The sequence below is a fragment of the Pocillopora damicornis genome, chromosome 1, assembly GCF_964200805.1.
Source record: "Pocillopora damicornis chromosome 1, jaPocDami1.2, whole genome shotgun sequence".
Taxonomy (NCBI): Eukaryota; Metazoa; Cnidaria; class Anthozoa; order Scleractinia; family Pocilloporidae; genus Pocillopora; species Pocillopora damicornis.
Window position 1 is genome coordinate 18,366,025 of NC_142670.1, and position 22,925 is coordinate 18,388,949.

At 37.8% G+C, this 22,925-nt stretch overlaps 1 protein-coding gene and 1 pseudogene across 2 annotated transcripts in view; one reads left to right on the forward strand and one right to left on the reverse strand.

Moving 5' to 3' along the window:
* Positions 1 to 427: 427 nt before the first annotated feature.
* The window catches only part of LOC113684457 (uncharacterized), a 31,981-nt gene continuing 9,483 nt past the window's right edge, over positions 428 to 22,925 (forward strand). Inside the window, exons 1-3 of one of the 2 annotated variants that reach the window (XM_089204248.1) lie at positions 428 to 752; positions 843 to 992; positions 11,726 to 11,848. In XM_089204248.1, coding sequence (XP_089060374.1) covers positions 428 to 752; positions 843 to 992; positions 11,726 to 11,848 — 598 coding nt within the window. Of the gene's footprint in view, positions 753 to 842; positions 993 to 11,725; positions 11,849 to 20,156; positions 20,665 to 22,925 lie in introns of those variants that run through there. The other variant, XM_089204254.1, reaches the window with a different exon arrangement.
* On the reverse strand, positions 9,680 to 11,878 carry LOC149052474 (uncharacterized; annotated as a pseudogene).

Genomic DNA, 22,925 nt, shown 5'->3' on the forward strand with positions numbered 1-22,925 from the left:
CGAATGGGTCTTAAAGGAGTCTGTTACTTTATATTTAGATGTCTTTTTTTGCATGCAATGAGGCGACGACCGTTCGCTGTACTTAGTAAAAACTGTCTTTGCCATTGAGCTTTGACAACTTCTTATTAGAAAAAATAAGTCAAACTTTTGATTAAGCCATAGACGAACGCTCAATGGGACTATTTTAGTTTCCGTGTCTTATCGACTTGTGCCATATCTCACGCTTGCTTTCTCACATCAAACTTTAAATTTGTCGTATGCATGACATATTGCTCATGCATGTGCGCAATATGTCATACTGCTTGAAAAACAGCCAAACAGTTAGTGGCTCTGCAGTTGTCGTACTCCCTGTTTTTCAGGGAGTCTACATATTTGTATCACTGTGTTCTCAAACTTTAGGATTTCACTTCAGGTGAGATTAACAACAATGGGAGTCCAAGAGTTCTTTTATTTACCAGTTCTCCTCTTCATGTTGGTATTGTTTCACTCAGTTGTTACTCAGTACCACTGTGATACACGTGAAGTCTCCATCTTTGGTAAGATGCTTCAAAAACACATTTTTAAAACAATCACTGGAGCGGCATTCGGTGTAGTGTGTTTGCGGGAGTGTTATCGTGACGTCAGATGCCAAAGCTTTAACTATGTGTTCACCCAAGACAAGTGTGAGCTGAATAACCGTACAAAGGAAGCCAAGCCTGAAGATTTTGTACCCAACTCTGAGAGATATTACTTCAGACGAGACATGAAGAGAGGTGAGCGTTGAGGCAAAATGATTTGGCTTATTGTCTTGGAGGGGAAGATTTCGCATTTTTTCTTCCCTTTCTCGTTTTCTTATTTTCTAGCTATCCTCGGAGCCATTCCCGAGCTGTCTGCAGACTCGTGCAAGGAAATCAAGGCAAGCGAAGGTGGACAAGCGGTCAGCGGAAAATACTGGCTGAATTTCATCAAACCTGGCACTCCTCTGTTGGCTCATTGTGACATGAAAAGCGAAGGTAGTGTAAAGCAGTTAAACAGAATGGATTTACAATAACACTTATTGTCCTAGCATAAAAGCTAACTGTCAGTTTTTCTGTCAGGTGCAATACTTTTTTTGTTGCTGAACGTAAGTCTGATCGTTTGGTGGTGGAATCACCTGGAAAAGATTGCTACTATGTCAAAGAAAAGCTAGAATTGTTCTAGAATGTTTAAGATTTGTTCCTTGGAAACTATTTATGAAGCAGCTAATGTTGTGACAGCCCTTACAGAGCAGATGGTCGGCTGTTAATCTAACAGCAGGAAACTAAAATCAACCTAAGTCGCGTCACCCACGAATAAGCGCCACATGGCAGATTTTTTTCAATCCCATCTTTTATCCTATCTATATATTTCATACCTTAATCCATGTACGATGATAGATGACAGCAATAATTGCATATTTATAAGAATCTAAGTTTTTCAAAGTAGGATTTGATAACTCTTGACTCGTTTGCATCCTACTAAGCAAGATGTACTCATTGTTTATGCCATCCTTTAATTCCCAACATCAAGAAACGTTATATGTTATTGGAATGATATACCGGCTAAGGTGGGAAGAAACTTTATCAGAAAACGTACAGTTCTCATAAAGCAATTGTGTCGTTGCAGGGAGTTATTTCTCTGAGCTTTATTCGATTATTACTTCATTAGAACTGAAATTGTTTCGCGTCAACAATTTATTCTTCATTTAAATTTAAAAGTTCGATGCAAATGTTCTGGAATCTTTGCACTGTTTTCTTTCGATTTGATATTCTTTAACTTTATATTTAATTTTAACTTACTGCAAAGAGTTTATTTTGCGTGTCAGCGATATGGCGGAAAATAAATCCTAGACATCTTCCAATTTAATTTCCTGGTGTTGACCCTATCCTCAGTAGTGTTTGTCAAGTGTGCAGCTCTCTCGTTTCGTTGTTCTATTGAAGGTGATAATATACAGGGGGAAAAAAACAACTAAGTCAAGATAAAGGCCGCGCAATTTCCCCTAAAATTCCATGTTCATAGGACATTTCAGGCGTAAATATTTTTTCCTTTCCAAATGTACATTGAATTTATATTTTTCATAGATGTTATAGTGGCTTATGTTCAACAGATATTGCATTAATTGCACAATCTAATTCTTTTAACCTTTTTCATACCGAAGTTAATTTTACGGCCGATGGGAGAAGAGGATCCTTTGGCATTATACAGACGTTCACTGTCCCACGGACCGCCCGCTATCTCATCAAAGCCTGGGGCGCTCAGGGAGGAACACATTCATACGATTATGGAGACTATCCAGGAACATATTATGGTGGGAAGGGAGCGTTTAGAGAAGGCAAGTTCAGACTGAATAATGGAACAGTGTTAAATATTGTGGTGGGACAAAGAGGAGGGGATTCGGTTGAAGTAAGAGGAGGACAAAGCACAAAAAAAACAGCAGCTCAACTAGGAGTGTCCGTGGAAGACAATGCTGGCACTGGAGGAGGGGGAGGAAGTTTTGTTTACACTACAGATGATGTTTTGTTGCTGGCTGCCGGAGGAGGAGGGGGTGCGTCGGGTGGATATAATGGTGTGGATGGTCAGGCGGGATCAACCGGCACCAGTAGTGAAGGGAAAGATTCGTCACAAGTTCGTAATGGAGGTACAGATGGGCAGCCAGGTGAATGCAACAGCGAGGGCGCTAGCTACCATGGAGGAGTAGGTGCAGGTTGGTTTGGTCAAGGTTGTACCCGACTAAGCTCCTCCCATGGGGAAAGAGGTGGATCACGTGCCCAAGGCTGGATCGGAGGTGAAGCCGGAAATATGAATAGCAGTAATAATGGGGGCCCTGCACCAGGAGCAGTTGGTGGGTTTGGAGGTGGGGGAGGTGGTTCAGAAGATAATGGGGCATCAGGCGGAGGTGGTGGATACTCTGGGGGAGGCAGTGGTACTCATAAGCACCAAGCCGGAGGTGGAGGGGGCTCGTACTGCAGTGGTGAAGACTGTTCAGGTTTGTCTGGTGGGAACATAAACGATGACGGTGCTGTGCAAATTAATGAATGGCTGGGCTGAGTTCTAAACTAGTTGACTATTGTATTTGGTTTTCTTAAACACACTCTTTGTATTGCAGAAAACAGAAGTCATAGCAGTAATTGCTGCAGTTCATCTAAATTCCAGTCTAGTTCCTGTTTTCATTTTTGTTTCAGACTTCAAATCTTATCATCTCAAATCCTTTTACACAGGAAAAAAGAAGTAAAAAGTAAAATCACTTCCCAATTCACACCTTTAGGCCCCTCAGGTAGCTTTTCAAAGAACTGTTTGATTGACTGATTTATACTAACTATATGTAAAACCTGGGAGATTTTCTGTTAAAGTTTAAATCGATTAAAAAAGGAAGAATAACCTTGCGGAGTGTATACGTGTTGTTTACTAAAACACACTGTAACATATTTTAACATATTTGCGTGCCGTTTTAGCGACGCATTATCTCTATAACGACGAGAATACCAAATTCTATCGGCTAATTTTGAACTTCTCCACTATGTGTTTGGTTTGTAACCTGATACGATGAAACTTATCGAAGAGGCGCTTGTTCATGACCGCCTACTTAGTAAGTCATGCAAACGTTACGAGTGATAAAGTTTATGCGACGATTCAGGAAAACTGAGGATCTTTTCGCTTCCAGTTGTTTTAAAACTTAAAACCCTTTATGTAGGAGGTAAATGAAAGAAGTTAAAACGGTCAAAAACATGTCTTCGTTGATTTTCAGAATTTTGCAAATGAACTCTGACAATAGCGCATCGGAGGAAACGCATTTATTTGCATTGTTTTCAAGATGTTGGTAGATGAAAGCTAGTGGCTATCAGTGACCAATTGGTGTAGAAACTTTCCACTGATATGTTTTTCCAGCCCGATTTACGACTACATATTAAGAATTCTTTCGTACACATTGTTGGACTTTTGGTAAGCAAATTATATTCGAAACTCTGATCGTGCTGGTATGAATAAGATTTCATGTAAAGTTTCCATATTTTATTTATACTCTGACTGAAAAAATCCTGCAACTGAAGCCAGAGAGAGAATTCCGTGAGCTATATTATTGCAGTCTCAGGGGTTTAGCCAAAAATCAATTTTAGCTTATAACGAAGCAAAAAAAAAAGAGAATTCGAGAGCAACTAAACTATTTCAGAGACATATGTCTTAAACTGTTTTTTTATGTCCAAAAAAGTAAAGGGAAACTTTTTCCCGACGGGAATTCGAGAGGCACTCTCTTAGCGAGAGCAGCACTGAACCACAGAGTTCCCTTCAGTGAAGCCATGTTTTCTAAAAACGTGCCTTAAAGTCTCCTTGAAAACTTGGTCAGAATACCACAGAGTTAGAAACTTGAAATCTTAAGAAAACAGATTTGTAGGCTTTTTTTTCGTGGGCTTGCATTTTTACTGAGTTTGTCTACATTTTTTTTTTCTTTTGATGCTGCTTATAATTATTGAAACGTATACAAAAAGGATCCCTTAGAATAGCGAGTGAAAGATGGAAATAACTGCGTGAGGAGAAAACTAACAAAGTTGTCTATTTTAGTACACATCATTTAATCTAATAGCGTCTCTGTGATGGGCTGTTAGACATCTTTCATATATCAGAATGTGATTGGCTATCATATTTCTAGGAAGTTTAGCGGTAAACTGCTGGTACATCGCAGTCAAAAACTGCTGTTAAGCTTCTCGATTTTCTCGACAGCTACAAAATATCGAAAGGATTTCTTTCCCGCTGGATTTTGAGAACATGGGAGTTTTTCTCCACTTGCTCTTCACCTCTGTGGTCCTCTCCCACGGACAAGTTCTATCCTGCCTAGATGGTAGGTTTCAAATCTTTCATTTGTGGATAAGAAACTTTTATATTTCTCCTTTAAAATTTTCAGCCATACAATTTACTAAATTAGAAAAAGGGAACGCGAATTCTCAAGGACTGAAATACTTAAATTCTCGCTTATACATGTAGGGGCCTAAAGTAACAAATCAAATCAATGCGTTTCTGCCTTTCATTCGCTCAAAAATATTCTCGATTCTTTTTCACTACATGTGAACGTATTTTGGCGGCAAAGTATTTTAAGTTATGAGTGAACAATCCTCTCACTCAATTTCGTAACTAATCATATTTTTCGCTGCTTATAGTCTTGTATTCTTTTGAAACATTCATATAAAAATAAACTAAAGTTCTATTAAGGTCATCTAAAATTAATGACAAGATTTTTGCTATAAGGATCCTATCGTTATGAAAAGCCGTGCACTCAAGGAAAGAAAAATCGATGTATTAACTGTTTGGAAATGAAATGTTTTTTATTCCCTTATTTCTACATTCTCTTGTGGAATAAGAATCTTTCTTTGAGTACATAACTATTCGCTGGTTTCATATTTAGTTGACACACACACACACACACACACACACACACACACACACACACACACATATATATATATATATATATATATATATATATATTTTAATTTTTTTATTTAAGACAACTTTTGTAGAGAAATGTTTTCCACCTTGAAAATATAATCCAGATATGTGTTAAAAATAGACCAAAACGTTTGTCTTGTAGCATTTTAGAACTCTGAATTCGATACTCATTTTCCTCGTTATAGCACTCCTCCTGTGTTTTGTATTGTGCGATATTTGAAGCCTGATGAGTAAGTTATATCATTGAAATGCAGGGAAAGCAGTTATGTTTTCAATAATGCAAACGGAGAACTGACTGCGAATAAGCAGGCATATTAAAACTTCTCACTCGACGGGTGGCTAATTGATATGAATGATGGAAAAACAAAACAGAACAAAACAAAATAAAGATCGCAATGTAAAATTAAGCATGGTTTGTGCTTAGCGCGTGAAAATGGAATGAAATGGATGCACGAACGAAGTTTGCAGAGCATGAAAGAAATGAGATGCTTGAGGTAAAGCCAATTGCAATTTTAGCTTCTCGAGTGTTCTCTAAACTTCCCTTGTGGATCCATAACACGACATTTACTCGCTAAGAGCACGAACCAATTATTTTATAACATAGCGGATAGATAAATTGTTAGTATAATTGAGTCGGGTATTCACGGTAATCGCTTAATACCAGAAAACTATCGCTAAAAGGCAAGGCGAAAACGATCAATAAATATTTAGAGACCAAAGCTTAATTCAAAGAAGTGCTGAGTTTTCTGCTTAGAAGCGGAAAACGAACGAATTCCCTGCATTTACGACACCCGCGTGATTGATTCAGCATGCTGGAATGGTTTTTCTTTTACTAGAATTCATAACCAGAATGTGTGGCTTTGTGTTTGGAATTTGAAATTCTGAAAACTGTTTGATTTCTGTAATTCAAAAACAGTTTTGGTACTTGTCAACTCAAACAATACTTAATATATAGTATTGTAAATAATGTGCTAAAGAAGAGTTTCAAAAGTCTCAAAGCCTCATTTGAAGTCAGAAAGCTCAGTTTCCTTCTTGATAGCAATAATTCTAACAGCGTTTGGGAATGAAAAAAACCGTTGACTCCAAAGGTATTTTCGTGGATTGACAGAGCTCAAGGTTTTTTTTTTCTTTTTTAGCAAGTATTATATAGCATATTTACTATTCATCTTGAGCTTCAAAAATTGTGTCTCAATCGGAATGGAACTAAAAATGAATCTTGAGAGTTTTGAAACCACTCGGATATGGTAGACGGGTACCTACTGAGGAGAATTGCAAACCTCCTGTTATGTATGCTCGGCCAGGGGCACTCTTTTTATTCATGTCTGGAAAACACCAGATTATTTATTTCTTTCTGTTGAAGACTTTTTGCGCTCAAGCTTCATGCCAGAACAACGGCACCCGCCAGTCGGGGTTTACAAGAAAACGATATCGATGTTTATGTGCGTCTGGATTCACCGGCCACGATTGTGAAAAAGGTAACACTTGCGTAATAGAAACGAATTTTTGATTTTATCACAGTGGTCTATTTCTTCAGAAGGTTCAAGATTCAGAATCAGTCGTACTTATGACACATACTAAATATGACCCATCGTGGGTGAAAAGAAGGATGGGAGCACAAGTCCAATTTTCATGCTCTTTTTCTCAACTTTGGTTAAGCGTCTTGTTTACGATGAACAGCAAAGAATTCAAGCCACCTTCCTCAGGTTTTGGATGCCTCTTTCTTTATTAGAGACCATCCCGTCTCTTTGAAGTTGCAGACTCACCCCAGGCTAGACATTCAGTGCCGGAAAAAGTGGGCGAAAATTTTTCCTCTCGGCAGCCCCTCATTTTATTTCTCACTTGCTTCTTCACTCGCCAATGCTGACAAATAGCGTAACACATCATATCTCCTTCCTCACCTTACCGCAACCTCTGTTTTTCAGTATCTTGATCAGAGGTCTATTGATTATATTTTAGACATCAACGAGTGTGAAACAAATACCCACAAGTGCAGCAGTGAAAACGTCATATCCTTAAATACCGAAGGATCATTCAAGTGCATTTGTAAACATGGATTCAGCGGGGATATACATAATTGCAAAGGTAATGAACATTACTTAGAGCGGAGTGCCTTGTCCTAATTGACCTCTGGTAAAAACACACGTTGTATAATTATAATCATAATGTACTCCGATTATCACATCTAAGTTATCATCCATCTAATCATATGATTTGTCATTTGATAATCACATATTTTTCTTCCTGTAGAACTGGAATAACACGCAATAAAGTCGGTTTTGCCCTCTGCCCCACTCTCCCCTCCTTGGTAATGATGATAACGATCATGGGTACATTATTTTAGACATCGATGAGTGTGCTCTAAATTCCCACAATTGTAACGAGAATGCCGATGTAATTGAAGGTTTAGAAATATGCTTACTGAATTAGTTTATGGCACGATGGTTTAGCATATCAGGAGAAAGCAACAAAGGCAGGGTATCTGAAATTCTCATTATTCTAGGTAGCAGGCCCCAGATTCCTGATTTTAATTTTCCTATACCATCAAAAATGGATGAACTCGCAATGTTGTATTTTTTTATAACACATATAAAAGCCTTTCTCCCTCGAATCGCCCTCTCTTTCTTTCCTCGAATATGCTGGAAATACCCATAAATAAAACAAGGACAACGCCATTCGAGGAAATGAAGAGATATCTTTAACTTGTATCTTTATTCATTGTCATTCTGTAATTCAGACATCGAAGAATATGCCAACATTACCTGTAACTGTAGCAATAATAATGCTATTTGTGAAAGTTCAGAGGGATCTTTCAAGTGCGTTTGTAAACCTGGATTCAGTGGGGATGGACAAGATTGCACAGGTAATGGAATTTCTTCGGGCCACTATAAATGTTTCCCCATCTCAAAAGCGAGTCAAACAAAGGCCTGGTGTTCTTGTTTTTACGGTAATAAACCAGCCCAAAGGATTTCGTAGTTTTTAGTAGAATTCAAAATTACCTTTTAACATCAAGATCATACATATACTATAAATGAACTGTATCATCAGGTCCTGCTGTCATTTCGAATTTTTTCATTCAACCCCCCCCCCCCCACCGCCCCACCAATATAAACAAAGACGATCACGACGTCATGGTGTGTTGATCTCATTTCAGACATTGATGAGTATTTTGAAAATACTCGCAACTGTAAAACCCACACAGCTACCTGCACCAAAGGTGATTTTTTTGTTAACAGACCTTCCAGTTCTTAGAGTATCAGACGTGGCGTATTTATTTGATTTCGCTCTCCGTGGTGGACACATGCTATTGATAGTCCCAATTTTAATTTTATTTGTATCATTTTCTTTAGCTGACAATGGATCACCATGTCATTACCGTCTTTTCTGCGTTCTTTTTTGGGTGAAAATTCTCAGCTCTCAATTCTTACTGTTATTTCAAAGTTTTATATTGTCTTTCCCCCCCTTCCACATTCCGCCTCAACATTAGCGAAGACGATCATGGCGGTACGGTATATGTTGGTCTCATTTCAGACATTAATGAGTGCCCTGAGAATACTCACAACTGAAGCAAGAGGAAAGTCGCTTGTGCAAACACCGCAATGCCGAAAAATGCATAACGAGATCTAAGAGTAACGTTATTTGACAGGTTTTTCTGGGGATCAGGGGTCCACCTGGCAATCTCAATCAGCAACAATGATTTTTCCCTTGTCATGTAAAACACTATTACTCTGCAGCTTCCCTTACAATTTTTTCTCGGATTAGTGGCATCTCTTCATTCATTCATTCCTATGACTGTTGTCTTTTTCGCTCTGTGTTCAATTTTTCTCTGTCGCGTCAGCTAAGAATCAGTGGCTTGATTGATATCACTAAATGATGACGAAATATTTTATTCTCTACGTAAACTTTAAATCAAAATTATCTCATAAGCCAAAACTGTGCAACTCCTACAATTACAACGAGTTTGCCGTACAGAGGGGTTTGTCTGAAACCATCCCGCGCCTTGAGTCTTACAGCCAATACCATCACAGCTAAACTGACAAATAGGTTTACAATGATTTACCGCTTTCGTCTTGACTCGACTGACCATTACTCTTCAGTTATTTTTGATGATCTCTTTGGCTCATGTGATTGCAAAGTCAGTCACTACGGCCGACAACAGTCGTCCTGATATTGTGTTTGTTCTTTTGTCTCACGACAAAATTCACTTGATATGGAACACAACGTCTCGACTGCTTACTGCAAGTCTTCTTCAGGCGATGGGGTCGACTGGTTGTGGCACGGCATTATGTATCATGGTGGTCTGTTGTAATTGGTGCATTTCGATCCGGCTATTGTTTCCATGTACCATGATTTTCTCAGGCGTTCGCTGGTTTTTCGTGCGTCGTTGGTTTAGATGTTTCCTCATTGTAGGAATCCACGTGCACGCTTCCGGTATTTCAGTTCCGTTGTCTCTGTTTATTTTGTTTGGGTTGAGTCTTATGTAAATTCCCTCTTTCACTTTCCTTGTGTACCAATGGCTTTCTTAGTCAATAAATTTGGTTTCGTTCCAAAGCGGCATGCCGTTGGCATGTTCTGAGACCGCAGAATTCTGAGTGCGTGCGAGTCGTATATCCCTGTCTGCTCGTTCATTTCTCCTGCATGGGTCGTCCTGTCTCCCTGATGTAGACTTTGCCGCATGTGCATGGTGTCTTGAAAACTACGCCATCTTGCTTGTTTGGGTCTGCGGGATCTTTTGGTCTGACCAGCCGGGATCTTAGTGTGGTGTCGGATTTAAAGACGGTGCATATTCCTTGTTGCTGTAGGTGGCGGCGGAGGGGTTCTGAGACTCTTTTAATGTATGGCAGCACTACGGTAGATTTGAATTCTGCTGTTTCCCTTTCGGGTGTTGAGTTCCTGGTTTTGGTCACTTTCTGTAAGAAGGACGGAGGGTAGCCGTTGGCGACGAGAACTGTGGATGGATGTTTTTTCTCCTGGGTTGTTCCGGATGGCTTGTTGATGATCCGTTTGGCTCGATCATGTAGACACTTGACAATACCGCTTGACAGATTGTGGGTGGTACGAATCATAGGCGAGGTACTGGTCGGTGTGTGTGGGTTTTCTACACGACATAACAGTCGCCCTCATGACCACACTAAAAAGCGGATAGGTCAGACAACATGATTATATAATTAAAGCAACAATTAATAGATCATTACTGAAGCAGTCAGCGTTATAAGATATATTAGGCTGACCCCCATAAAATCTATTGTGCACCCTCTGCATTATATTCGCGATTTCGGGCGCTTCCTTGTCAATTGTTGGTCTGCAAACAATAAAATTAGCATGAATTCCCTTTTAAAGGAAGAAATTGCAACATCTTTTTTTTTTTTCATCTTTGTGCATGATAATCTATGTATATCACCTACAGGTGATAATGGTGTTCTTGAAATAATGTTAACGTCAATGTGAACAATATTTGCATAGTATAAAACACATTGCATTGAGTCATTTCGAATCGGGGTGTGAATTCTTGCAGTACTTGGAGGATATTAGTAAAACCAACAACGGTTTGTGCCATTTTCGTGTCAAAAAGAAGAAGAAGTTGTTTGTGCATATAAAAATTAAACTAATGCAGAATGCTGTCCAGTCGAGCTACGGAAGAACTATTTGTGTTACGTGTCTGAACAATTAGTAATGACGCATTTTATTTGCGTGCTTTGCCCAAACCGAGAGGAGAGATGTGGTATTACAATAGACCAGTGAGGAGAGAAACGTTAGGAAATGTAATATAGAAAATCACAAGAAAGGCAGGATTTGAGGGGCATTTGACAAACCACTCTCTAAGGCGAAGTTCTGCCACATGGTTGCACTAAAACTGTGGTACCCGAACAAGATAATTTTCTCGCCAACAAAAAGGACCACCTCCATTTTCCTTGGAAACTCGGACCGTACTCGAGACCTAATTACCCTCTTAGACTGAAATCGCCAACATAATGCAGAGGGAGCACCATAGGATTTTGCGGGGTCAGTAATTATTACTGAGATAAACTTGGTCTGAAAGACTGCGGTGTTGCAAATCGCTACCGTTGCTGGAAAGGTAAGGGACGAGTACTCCATAATAAATTTTTTCCCATTCCTTTTGTTTCTCTAAGGTGATAGAAAGTCGGCTAGAAAACGTTTTCCTTTGAAAGTTACAGAATTTTTCATAAAAGGAGGCAAAATAAAATTCACCTTCCTTTGAGGAAGTGAGCCCTTATTGATAATTCTTAGACAGTCTTGGAAAAAAGCGGTACCTGACATCTTCCTTTTTTTACAGATATTAACGAGTGCACCGCTTCTCCATCTTTGTGTGATACCAACGCCGTTTGTGATAACACCCAAGGTTCTTATCACTGTGCCTGCAAAACTAGAACTTTTGGAAATGGACAAACTTGTGAACGTAAGAATGTTTGGATTGTGAGGGAGGGCACATCTGTCTAAAAAAAAACAGAAAAACAGGCAAATAGACAGGAGGAATCACTGCTTGACTGACTCAAATTTTTTTTTAACATTTTTATGTAATTTACATTTTCATTGGTTTTTGTACCTCTTTAGTAGCATACCTAATTTCTTTTTACGTCCTTATCCAGCTGGATTTGGAACCGGTGGAAGAAGAGGACGCTTTGGCAAGATACAGACGTTTACGAAGTTTTGTTCAGATTTACAACAGAGATGCAAGCTGTCCAGTCGTTTAGTTTTCTGTGGATTCTTATCAAAACTCAGACCATTCGTATCCAGTGAACGCTAATATGTAAATAAATCTCATTTAAAGCTTGTAATATTGCTATTTAACAGAAACAGATATTTCTTCAAACGTACTCTTAAAAAAAGTGTTTTTTAGTATGGGTAAACGGGTTTTATTAGCATGGGTACGTTATAACTCAGCTGACTGGGCGCGAATGGTTCTAACTGGCTGCGAATCCACCGTGAGAAAGAAAGGACTGGTAACCAGAGATTCTGAAGGCAATGTGCTCATAAGAAGTTTTTGAGGAATCAACCTAATCATTTTTCGTTTTTGATATATGTGCATTTCTCCTAGAACACTCTTCAGAGAAAAAAAAAAGAATTGTTACAATCTTAGTGGTTACAAAAGAAAACTGATCAAAAAATGTTCTTCTTTTTAAATCAAAGAGCGCGGATTGTACGTATTCTCCAGGCACTTTTTTAGTTCAGCTCGGCGATCAACACTTAAATAACTTGTAGTTTTTCTTCAATGACAAAGTAACAACAGGTGACGCTTGTGAACAGATCTTTTAAAAACCTGATAAAGTTGAGAAGCAAAATTCCAACTATTGCAGTGTAAGATATCTTTTTCAATATGTAAAGCTTTTTGTCTCTATTGCAAAGCCCGTTCGACCGAAAACATGCGTATAAGTATAATCTTTTTTCTTAATCAAAAACGAAGGTGTCTGTAAAGATGTCTCTTTCCTGAAGGCTGTGATCTGTTTGAAACCGATTCCGAAAATCATTGCGCGGATTTTCTGTTTAAACAATTTTCTCCTCATAGAAGAGCGAGTGCGTTATGATTAGTATGACACTTTTCAATTGTACGATTGTCACTTTTAGAAATGTTATTTCTATTCCGAAACCATCGTGAATCATGATTCTACCTGATACAATATGTTTCTTTTTTGTAACGGTGAGATTACCAGCCATTTCGTGCCCGGAGATATTTTGCCCTAAGATGTTCTGTACCCAGCTGAGACCATTCATACCCAATCAGTTTAGTCGGCTAGTACTCATATACAGAAAAAAAGTATGATTTTCCTCTTGAATATGTTAAATGTGGAGTCGGTTTCACCTTAGTTTTAAAAAAAAATTAAAAAAGACAAAGAGAAAAAAGCTACAGCTACCCTGCACGAGGCACGAATTAGCTAAGATATACATTTAGCCAAGCCTAAAGCGGAGCTCTAGTTAGTTCATTTTCCAACCCTTCGTTGGTACTAGCCGTAGAAGAGTTTCTTGAAGGGAATTTAGGGGCCAGTCCGGGGGGTGGGAAAAATTGAGTACCTTCGTTGATGTTCTTGATGTTTTGAGCAAATTTTCAAAGATAGGGAATGTTTTCTCCTTCAAATGAAGTATCAGCATCAGTTGAACTTATATTCTATTTAGCGTGAATGATAATTTCGATTTGGGAAACTGAGCCAAAATCGAAAGAAACGACGGCAAACTACTTCGCGTTTAAAGACATTAGCGGTCGATTGAAGGGTGCAAACGTGAGAACAGCGAGTTAGTCAGACAATACACCAGAAGCGTATGGGCTCGACTATACTTTTATAGCCTCAACCAATCCTAACACATAATAAAATATTAGAAAGATCAGAGGAAAAATAATGTGCCATACATCTGCAAGATTTCATTAAATTATTTTAAGTACATGAATAATAACAGATGCAAAGAGATCCAGGAATTTTCAAAAGAATATAAAAATTGGTTGAAAAATTAGAATTCAGTATTGGCCAGATAAACAAGATTCTAAGAAGAAGAAATGTGTGCTGATGAAAAAATTAAGAAAATTGTTTTGAAATACCTGCCCGTACCTGGATGGCAAGTTATAAAGTCATTCGAAGTACTCATAATCTCAGTTTTATATGTTAAAAACACACACGCATGCAGATTTCCTACAAACCTGTAGTTTACGCCTGCCATGAATTAAATTTTAAGATACTATTTTTTCAATTTAGGTTGACCAAGTATAATTGAGTCAAACATTCATACAATGACAAGTTCAAGAAATCTCAGAACTAATCTCTAAGGTTAGCTTACCTGAAACAATAACCTCCATGTATAAAATAGAGCAGGTATGTACTGATAATACACAAAAGAACTCTCCGTGGTTAGAGGGCATGCTTTTCATTCTTCGTTTGAAAAATTCTGACATTGTCATCTTTCCACAAGCTAGGAGGATACTGAAAGTGAATGAAAGTGCTAGTGACTATGTTATTTGTTGTTGTGAGTAAATATCCAGAGGAGGATAAAAAGTAAGATATGGTCTGCATAACTCTCTTATTTCAATTTTTTAACCTAGAAGCTAAGACATTTACATTTTTCCTTTGTGCATTATGTGGATGCCAATTAATTTAAATCTCATGCATCAAAATACAAAAAATGTTCTCTTCATCTATGTGCCCTAAACATTAAAGGGGAGGACACAGGTCAAAGTTAAAACAATAATTAAAAGGGAGGGGCCCATTTATTTCAGTCCTAATTAAAAGAGGATCCTTGCTTTTCCAGATTCCCACCCAACTCGCAATCTGGTGACCAATTCCTTACATCAATGTTTAGTTTGAGTATGTGCAAATGAGTAAAAAACACCATGCATTAATGAAGGCTTCATTAAGAGTATTTAATGCAGTCTAAATAATAATATTGCATATTACATTGTGGTAACTTACACAGCAAAATTGTATAATCACACGATTCCAAATAAAGAAGTTCGGGTTATTGACTCACCTGCTTCAACTTTAGAGGGTTTAAGGTACTGAGAAATAGATATGGTAAACAGTCACAATTAATACAAAGTTGAAAGTTTGAAAGCTAAAAAAACATACATTACAATCATCAAACCCTATGCATCTTAGCAAAAAGAGAGTCAATTACCACCATAACTTCTCCCAAACATTCATACCGAAAGGAAATCATTAATTTTTGTCACTAGGTGGTACTGTACTTACAATAGTTCTACCGACACAAATGCATTTTTCTAAAGTTATCTCATAGCATATGACTGTAAAGGTCATTTGTAAGGTTCCTGCATGGGGACTGACATTTCACCTCATTGTTACGGTCGAGTTTACTGCTCTTTGAGGCTGACGTCAGCTTGATCATCCTGTTACATGTGAAAACATCAAAGGTTACTCACATATTCAGATAATTACCTGAATCAAAAGTTATAATTTTTTTAAGAACCTGTTTCCTTTGATTGTACTCCAGATATAATAAATAGAAGAAAGTTCTTGAAACATTCTATGTTAAATGAAACTTTGCTATAAATGGTTAAATATGTTACTTCCCGAAATTATGGTGCCGATACGAATTTATCTTTCATAATCACATATGAAATTCCGAGATTGTAACTCAATGAATTAAACAGAAAATATCCAGGTAGGTTACGAAAACGGACTCTAAAAAACTGCACTTGAATTCAAAAGCTGTAATCAAGAATTATTTACGCTAACCGTGTGCTTACCAGCGATTTCGTAAACTCAAATTGCCAGGAACCCGTTTAATTACACGATCACTGACCTCGGACGCTTCCTTCAAAATGTGATGACTATCAATTTTAGAGACTTGCTTACGCCGTTCGTTCCTATTTGAAAACTTTCTAGGCAAAACAAAATCCGTTAGATAATTTCTTTTCTCTTAACACCACGACTGTATTAAACATTCCAAACGATAGGACAAGAAATAACTTGAAGAATAAGAAAACTTTGAAATGTTATTCTAGCGATGAACCGGCGCGAGGTTTTACAGCGATGAATGCCAAAGTCACTGTTTTACCGAAACGTGATTTGAATCATATACATATAGTGAAGCTAGTATTAATCGACGATTGGTAAAAAAGGGCTGGAATTTTTCTGGTCCTTAGCGTAAGAGAAAACCCAGAGAAGACACGACTTACCCCCTCTTCTTTGTCGGATCCTTCGTAGTTCGCTTCTCTATGTTGATGACCTCTTTTCAGTCTGTTTTCTGGAGCGTCTTTGTATTTCCCTCTCGCATTTTCTCCTCGCTAGATATTCGCCTTTTTACTTATGCCTTTTCTTGTTCTCTTTCGCGTTCGTCTCACCGTATTCTGCTTACTTTGACGTTCTTTCCAACTTTCTTGCGCGTTTTACTTGACTCGCTTCACGCCTTTTACTTCTTGCTTTCTTTGGTCGCTTTGTCTCTTTCTTTCCAGGCTATTTTCACTCAAAACCCTCTCTCCACGAACTTGAATTATTACAATTTCCTCCAGTTGACAAAGCTTTAGTTCTGCTGGTATTCTTGTTTTGCGAGTTGATTAGAAATTGCAAAATACTGAGAATTACTGTTCAACTACAATCTCACCAGTTTGATTTCGCGCTCAAAACGTGGGTTGTATATCTCGTGTAATGCTTATCCGTGTGCCCTCGGTACACTGCCCTTAAGCTCGGCACTTAAGTATGCGCACTTCATTGTTATCTGCCGGTGTCTATTGGCGCACACTAATAGGGTATCCAAGTTACGCGCGCAATTGCGCTTGCGCATTACCTCCTCCCTCGCCCATCCATTACGTAATGGCTAAGATAGTGCCCGTAATGCAGCTGGCCGCGCATGCTAAAAGTAGCACTTTGTACGGTGGGTCGTGCGGCCTCAAGTCCAAATTTTTCGGCTTGATGGGTTACTATTATTTCGTATAATAATGGAGCTACGCTGCGCGAGCTGCGAGCTCCGCCATAATTATGGGGCTACACTGCGCACGTTACGAGCTCTGCTATGATTTAAGACAACATTGCGCTGAACGAAGTTCAAGTTCCATTGTAGTGCCACTGTTTTTTGTTAAATTAAGCAATGAGGTTAAAATGATGTCAGTCGTAAAACACCGAGGACTTAAACACTGTTAGACAGAAATACTTGTTTGACGACCTATTTGCACCAGTTTTGCAGTATAGTCGATTGTAAATAATGTTCTCACGTAAGCATAATACAAGGTATCTTAGCGCGATGGAAGTTGTAGGTAAATCATATTTGTCAACTACGCTTTGTTGTATATTTATTTTCGTCCTTATTTATCATGTTCTTTCGACATCCTTCAAGATCCAGTACTCAAGAGACATAAATCGACAACTTGAGAATTGTTTTTTCCTGATGATTCCAAATTTTTCCTACCTTTTAATCAAAAAAGTCCATACTATTCTGCTGATGTCTTAGGTAGTAATGTGTATAGTTTCTTTCCAGTCTTGATGGAATACGTCACACGTATGTAAGGCAACGAAAAGCGTCATGTCAAGGCCTGAAAGTAACAACCTCGCCCTCACTGTCCAACTGCTGCCGAAATTTACGAACGGAAAAAAATAAGATTCTATTTAAGAGTATATTTAAAGACTATGAAATACTAAGTGAGAAATAAAATAACAAAGGTTAAATAATCGAAACACGACGGATCGCATGTCTGTATTCAGAGCCACAGATACACGCCATTCCAAACAGCTGTTAATTTTTCCTCTAAACCATTATCGAGTCCTATACTTAAAGAAATATTTTTTAATCCATGCCAACAAAGTCTTTGACTTTAGATTATGTCTGTTGCGGAATTCTTATAACCCCGCCCGATGGTTCAAACAAATCAAGAGAACTTTATCTTCCGATGTAACAACACGATTTAATCCAAACCAATAATCTATTGGATATACAATTCTCACATCAACGGTCGTAACACAACGATCATCGAGAGATACATAGATTTTCCTACTATCCTTGCGTAAGGCAGTATTTTTACATTAATCACATGTACAGGAAAAGTACCCATCGTAATGTATCTAATCTAAGTGCCTATTACAAAATCGCACGTTCTTTCACTTTATTTAGCCTAAGAAAATGCATCCAGTTACATCATTTTATATCGTAAATATACTCGGACTTTGTCTACATCATTGTGAAATCTAATGTCACGAAATCTAACTTCATTGCGCTACAAATGTCAATTTCTAATTAATATTTGATCACAGAATAATCAAGTTAAGTATCACCTATTTCTTTCCCGACAGTCCGGTGTATATCATTGTGACCTCAGGCCCATCGGTTCTAGAGTGACCGTGACTACGCGCGAAGTATTGTTGCGTATTATGAGAGTTCGTCATCTGGTTTCGTGAATGAAACTCTTCTTTCACGTTCCGGAAATGTACAAGATTTATCCTTCTTTTAATTCTTTTTAACGGAGACTAGTGTTCATCACAGAGGAAGACTTCTTGCTGTTGTAACTTCTTGTTTATTGCTTTCAACGCGTTTCGTCTCTAGCTGAGAGTTCTCCAGGTTGATGAATACAACCAACATTGATCCGCATATATAGCACATTCGTGTGCCTAAGTTTAATTAACTTCCAATGGAAGTGACTAATAACAGACACACGATTTTGAATAGAAAAAATAGAGAGCACAATTTGTATGATTGGTTTCACTTAGAGGAACAGTTATCAGCTCTGTAACTATCACAAACTCAAGGTCATAAACAAGGTGCAAAGACCACAAGTAAACAATAAATTATGTTCAATTCTACATGTGCGAATGCTATTCTTTTGCTGCATCTTGATTTTAAGTAAAAACCGACAAATCTTTAATCGTTCGCCAAATTCAACACAGGAAAACTTAAAACCGGTTCAATCCCGTGGAAACGTGTACAATCCATTCAATTCACATCCAAAAGCGTGTATGTTTATATTTTGTGTAGCATAAAAACACTTCGTTCCCATGGTATTCAAGAGTCTGCACATTTGGTTTTCTAGATTTGATCGCTCCTAAATTTAATAAGCGACTGATTTTCAGATACTTTTGTAACAAGCGCAAATGCACTCGCCATCTCGCTTTCTTGAATGAGACGGCTGCGGCTCCTCTTCTGACTCTCGCGCTCTATTTTAGATTCGCCCTGGCGGTTCAAACTGCCAGGGTCTGATTTCACCAACAGGTTCATAAATCCTTCCCTTATGTTCACTTTCCATCTAGGCATCAAAATCCAAATAATCAGACCCCTAAATAGCACTGCACTCACTCGAACTACTATCCGCCCTATTTGCTTTGCTTAATATTCACACGTGTGACCTATAAGGTCACATGATCAAAATCGAAGCTTTTACGGCGGATGACTCACCAAGCTGCATTTAGGACAGTTTCCCAACGAATAAAGGCACAAAGAGGTATTCCAAGCACCTTGTATCTATTCAATGTGATACTTGAGGAACTTAGACGGTTTTCCGAAAAAGTGACCTTTTAGCCGTCAGTTACCTTTTAAGGCAGGACAGATTAGTGAATTTAAGAACAATTTGTTGATGGTTCATTCTTTCCACGAAATAATAAGCTGTTAACACTTTTTAACGCACTCTTACTCTAGACCCCGCTTCCCTTACTTGCATCATGTCACCGTGTTATTTCCCCGCCGTTTTCTACTGACAACTAGGAACTCTAAATTTACGAGCACTCCAGTTCCTTCCAAAATTTTTTCGTGGGAGAAGGATGGTACCCGCATCTTGTCAAGAGTATCATTAAAATGATAAGTATAAATAAACAAACTGCATGGAAGGTGTAAACAGAATAAAAAAGATGGTAAATTTGAATGAATATCTCAATATTTTGACTCATCTCCAAGTCACGAAAGTGGAAAGTTGTATCGTTGCAAACATCTCGGTAACTTGGTCGACTTGCGTATCGATGATCGAGATGGATTTATATTATTTAATTCTCCCACTTCAGCGTTTGAAACCTGCTAGTTGGACATGGATCTGTGTCAGTGGCATATTAATAATTTAGACGAAACGTTATTTGGGTAAACAATACTGTTTTGTAGATGTAATTATCAAAGGCTCCAACTCACCCGCTGTGCTTTGTGAGGTATTTTAAAGAACTGAACTTGACCTTATTGATATTCTTCAAAGTCACAGGGATTCAGTATATCAAGTATGCTGAGAAGGGGCTCTTAAAGTTTTATTTTCCTACATTGATCAACAGAATATGGATTTATATCGCTCAGAGAATCTGACCAAAGAATCTGTTTGGGACTTGCTGATTAATCATTCTTTCTCCCAGAGTTCCACCTATTTTGTGATGCTAACCGTTTTCTGTGTTCAAAACCTCGACAATGGCACAGCTTTAAAATGAAATTGAAGATAACTCTAAAACGTAAAGTGAAAACTATTCAAATACAGGAGAAATTAGAATTGAATAATTAAACAAGACGTTGTGTTTCCCATTGAAATTTAGCACAAGTTAGAATCTGAACTAAACAGTGTTATAAGTAATTGATTGTTGTAAATATAGGCTTCTAAAAGTCTCCAGACTGCTCAGTCATGCTGACATGCGTACCACAGAACTTTCTAGAATATTTAATCAAGTCACATAGTTGTTAGTATGCGTAATACTACTAATTCTTTTGTAAGCTTCTCAGTTTTGTAGCTGTTGTTTTCGGGAGTGGCTGACTGTTAAGAAAGCTATACTGTGTGAGAAAGCTGCATTGGAAGATCGTTGCCGAAAAGAAACGTTGAAGAAAACTGTGAGTTTCGCTCAGTGGTGTGTTAAGATATGAGATGGGCTGAAGTCAGTTTATCGAGCATAAGTACTGTACTGCCTTTAGGAGTCGAATACCACTCGTTATTTAATGAAGTAGTTGAGTTTGTAGGATTGTAGTGTTTTTCTGTCGGTTAGATTATACCAATATAATAATTATCTTGCTGTTGATTTCTCTCCTGAACAAAATTATTGAAAGTCTCTACTAAAGAGGGTATCTCATTGCTTGGATAGGAAACGAGGTGGATACAAGATATGCAAAGTTCAAATTCACGCCTTTTGAATATTTAAGACAGTACAGCTAAATATTTTATTTATTGCATTATATTTTTTCTAGCTCTGTTCCAATGTCTGTTATTCCCTTTATATATATATCAGTTGAAAGAATTTCGAGTTTCCTTCATATATAGTCGTGACTTTGAGTATCATTACGGAAAGGAAAGGTGGAGGTTCCGTTCTTCCGTTGTTCCATTAGTTTGCGGTTTCAGGAGGCGAGATAATTCCCAGGCGTGGCGCCAATTGTTTACGAACCTTTATGAGCTAAAATCTCGCATTTAATTTGGCGGGAATACTACCACTTTGAACGAATTTATAGAATATATTAGCTTTTGTTGCCGTATCCGATAACTGATAAATTTAACAGAAGAACCCTCAGTCGCTTAACACCTTACCGGCTCCTAACACTTCCTTCCACACTGCAGTAATTAGGCTTTCTTCTGATTTGTAGTTTGCTGGATTTTAGTGAAACTAGCGCGGATACGAATTTTTTCGTCGGAAGTCGGAAGGACACCCGCGAAGGTGGGAAATAACCTTAAACCGACTTTTTTTCAATCTAAACTACTGATCCTACTAACTCGTCAGAGGAAGATAACGGCGACTTTCGGGATTAAAAATTAACGATTTACCCTGAGATGAAGACTTTATTTTGTATATATAAATTTTTTGCGAAGAGATGTCATATAAATGAAACTGTACATTGTAATTCTTGCAAAAGACAAAGGTATCTCAAGTCTGTTATTTTTCGATATCTTCGTTCTTCTCAAACGAGAAATTTTTCAGTAAGATGGAAAAGACAAACTTAAATAGTTCACGGCTCCAACTTTGATTTAGTTCTTGTTTCCTGGCGACCACAGACTGACACTGTTTCATTTACGGCTTGATAAGCGGCATGTTGTCCCAACATCAAAATAAGCCGTAGCCATCGATATTTGAGTCAGTTATCACAAGGGTTTAATTTGGGACGATAATATCACCCATTAGAAGCGCTAATGAACATGTCTTGTATTTCCTTCGCTATAACTTATTTCTATAAATCACTTTTGACTTAGAACTGCGAAAACTCTAAGTTTATCAAGTCAAGTCTTCTTAATCATTTCACTAATCTAACAGCTGCTTTTTGGTTGAGCGTGAATAGACATGAAGTTGTTTGAAGACTGTGATTGCTGCTTAATGATTAATGAGCTTTACACAACTCCTTTACAAGAGACAAAAAATATGTAAATAGAATTCTGAAGCATTTAAACTCTAAAATTGCTTGCAGAACCTATATGATTTTCTAAGTTGCCATATTTAAATTTTTTTTGTTTATGATTGTGAAAAAGTCCCAAAATTGTATCAGCGTGTCCTCCCAATGGATGAGACAGTCAAATTTTATTTTGTTTTCGAATTATTCTCTTTTGCAGAACTGTGTAAAAAATTGATCTTGGATGAAACAATACGTCAACAAAAGACAACAGTATTCCGCTGAAATATGTTTTACGATTTTAAAAAATGTTTTTATCTGCGAAAACAAAATTATGCTTGACACCAGTTTAGGGTGGTGGAGTGTCTCCATGGGTTGCTGGATAGCCGTTAGTCGTAAAACGGCCATATAATTAAACCGCTAGGCGTAAAACTTGACAAATTTTAACTGTTAATCGTAAAAAAAAGTTTAAAATAATCCCGTCACTTAAATCAAAGTTTCCAGATGGTCGCTCTCCTATAGCGTGCAGAAATACTTTTTATAGGAAAGAAATATGGCACTTCAAAAGTTATAATGAATGTTTCAAAAACGCAAAGAGCATGGATCGTAAGATAAAAAAGTAAGTTCTTTAGGTTACCAGGATTTACAACGAACAAAACTGTCGTCCAAACGGCATCTCAAGTGTCAATATCTATTCCCACTTTGATTGCTATATATTTCTTCCTTTTCTCTTAAATTTCTGGTGCATTTTCAACCATGATTGAAAACCTTTCGCATTATAGCTT